Consider the following 2,500-nt stretch of genomic DNA (forward strand, 5'->3'; position numbering starts at 1 on the left):
GAGAGAGAGAGAGAGAGAGAGAGAGAGAGAGAGAGAGAGAGAGAGAGAGAGAGAGAGAGAGAGAGAGAGAGAGGGTGGTGAGAGAGAAACAAAGAAAGGATGATTGAAGAAATTAAAAAATTGATAAGAAATGAAAGTAACAGTGGAATTCTTACCGAAAAAGCCTTCTGTGATGAGAAGTTTGTCACCCTCTGCGAGAGTTTGCAGGTATGTTGTATGCATTCCAGCCATCCACAGGATTCCGTGAACAATGTGGTACTTCATCAGAACTAGATGACAGAAAGAAAGAGTGACAACATTTCATGCTTAATGTTCTTCATTCTTCAATGTATTTAGAAATGAAATAATAATTTCTTAATTATTGATAAAATAATTTTATGTATACAAGCCACTGATATACTGTACTAGACAGTATTTATTAAGATTTTAAGTAAGCCATTAATAATTGTGGGTTTATACATTAGAGAATCCGTGAACATCTAAAGTCGCTAGTCAGTCATTGAGAAAATCTCATTGCAGTATTTAAAATGGTTTTGCTGACCCCTCTTTTTCTGCCCACGAAATTATTGAGTATAAAGGTAAGGTGTTTAGAGTTCTCAGTACACGTACTGCTGATTAAAATCTTTAGACGTATTCTACAATTTAATATAACACTGAAACAAAGCACTGTTAACGCATTAGTAATTTAATAATCCGTTGAGTGTGACCCAACCCAAAATGTTGCCAATGATTATTTTATCATCTCTGGAGAAATGAAATGCAAATGCCTGCGGCTGGATTTGAACTCAGGATGAAAAGAGACATCAGTAACTACTGTTTTGCATTTAGCATGGTAATCCGACGTGTAGGATTTTTAGAACGGAAATTGTGTTTCCCAACAGCATTAGTAAAAGTGTAAGTAAAGCGAAATGATTTTAAACCAGGAATTGAAACCTGGAACTCACACGCGGCTTACGAACTCGATGAGGTTCAACATCGTGATGGCGTTGAAGTTAGATTTCTCCTCTGCTACACTCAATTAAATTATAAGCCGGATATGACATAGAAGGCATGAGATTAAGTGAGATTAAACACAAATATTAAACAATTTCTCGGTTGGATAATTTCTCCATTTCCTTCAGAAATACGTTACCGTCTGCAGGATTGATAATTCAATTAGATAGCGCTACTTTTCATGATTATACCTAACAGTTCAATTTCGTTGATTAGCTTGGTTTCCTTGACTGTATATGTCATAATATCGGAGAGTATGATGATGTTCGCTTTGTCGTTTTCTGTAACTATTTGTTGTGCATAATTTCCAGTGTATGAAAGTCTCGTTACATTTAAAATTAGAATTAAAATTATTATTATTATTATTATTATTATTATTATTATTATTATTATTATATGGTTTGAGAAATATATCACGCATTTCCAACAAGCCATCAATTGTTCACCGTATTGTCAAGAATGTATGTGATGTGACAAGAGGTGTTCGTGTGTTTATATGTTTCAGAAGCTTCGTCCGTTGAGATTGTAGATTCTTGTAATTTGTTTCATAAAATGTGTACTGAAAAATCTCAGCGAACGTGTGGACGAAAGCTTCCTGTACTCATTTCGCGATGCATTATGGGGATGCATGTTAATGTGAACGTACAAAGGCACAAACTAAAGTATACAAAGGCAACATTTCAAAATGGCGCTAAGAGCGATTGAGTTTCAATTCTTACCTTCGGCCAAGGCACCATCGTTTTCGATACGCTGCAAAGTGCTGTTGCTGAAATGGTGAAATGCATCGTTGTTCGGTACGAAGACAGTGTAGGGACCATCTGAAAGGTTGAGAAGAATTGTAGCAGTTAGGTTATTTATTACAACGAATGTAAGAGTCCCTTCCCCAGTTACTCAATAAATGTAGTTGAGTGTATTTATTTCAATCTGAGTTTTCAGTCTATCGCTACTCTAAGGTTATTGTTATAACGTGCTAAGGATTCTGTCAGCTTGCCATCTTTAAACAATGTTTTATATTGGTTTCAAATTTTAGCACCAAGCCAGCAATTTCGAGGAGAGGCTAAGTCGAATACATCGATCCCAGTGCTCAACTGGTTCTTATTTTATCGATCTCGAAAGGATGAAAGACAAAGTCGACTTCGACGGAATTTGAACTCAGAAAGTAAAGATGGACAAAATGCCGCTAAGTGATTTGTCCGGCATGCTAACCATTCTACCAGCTTGCCGCTTGAAACAATATTTTATATTGATATATATTTTACAATGTTTTCGAACCAATATAGGCGAGAATCGTCTGTGTCTATGTGTAGCTATGTTGAAAAGAATAAGTTAAAGAGATTGAGATCAGTCCGGTTCTGCTCACGGAACTACTCTGTTGATATCAGTATTAATCTGGGTTTACTCCTGTGCATACACTGTACAACCAATCAGAAGAATATTAGTTTAATTTAACTTTTATCCTTTACTTGGTTCAGTCGTTAGACTGCGGCCACGCTGGGGCACCGCTTTG

The 2,500-nt window shown here is 36.2% G+C and overlaps 1 protein-coding gene across 1 annotated transcript in view; it reads right to left on the bottom strand.

The window, feature by feature from the left end:
* The window catches only part of LOC106876371 (stabilin-2), a 38,634-nt gene that overhangs the window by 19,776 nt on the left and 16,358 nt on the right, over positions 1–2,500 (bottom strand). Inside the window, exons 9-10 of the mRNA XM_052972601.1 lie at positions 1,713–1,811; positions 156–269 (exon numbers count right to left, since the gene is read on the bottom strand). Coding sequence (XP_052828561.1) covers positions 156–269; positions 1,713–1,811 — 213 coding nt within the window. The remainder of the gene's footprint in view (positions 1–155; positions 270–1,712; positions 1,812–2,500) is intronic.

The sequence above is a fragment of the Octopus bimaculoides genome, chromosome 14 (assembly GCF_001194135.2).
Source record: "Octopus bimaculoides isolate UCB-OBI-ISO-001 chromosome 14, ASM119413v2, whole genome shotgun sequence".
NCBI lineage: Eukaryota > Metazoa > Mollusca > Cephalopoda > Octopoda > Octopodidae > Octopus > Octopus bimaculoides.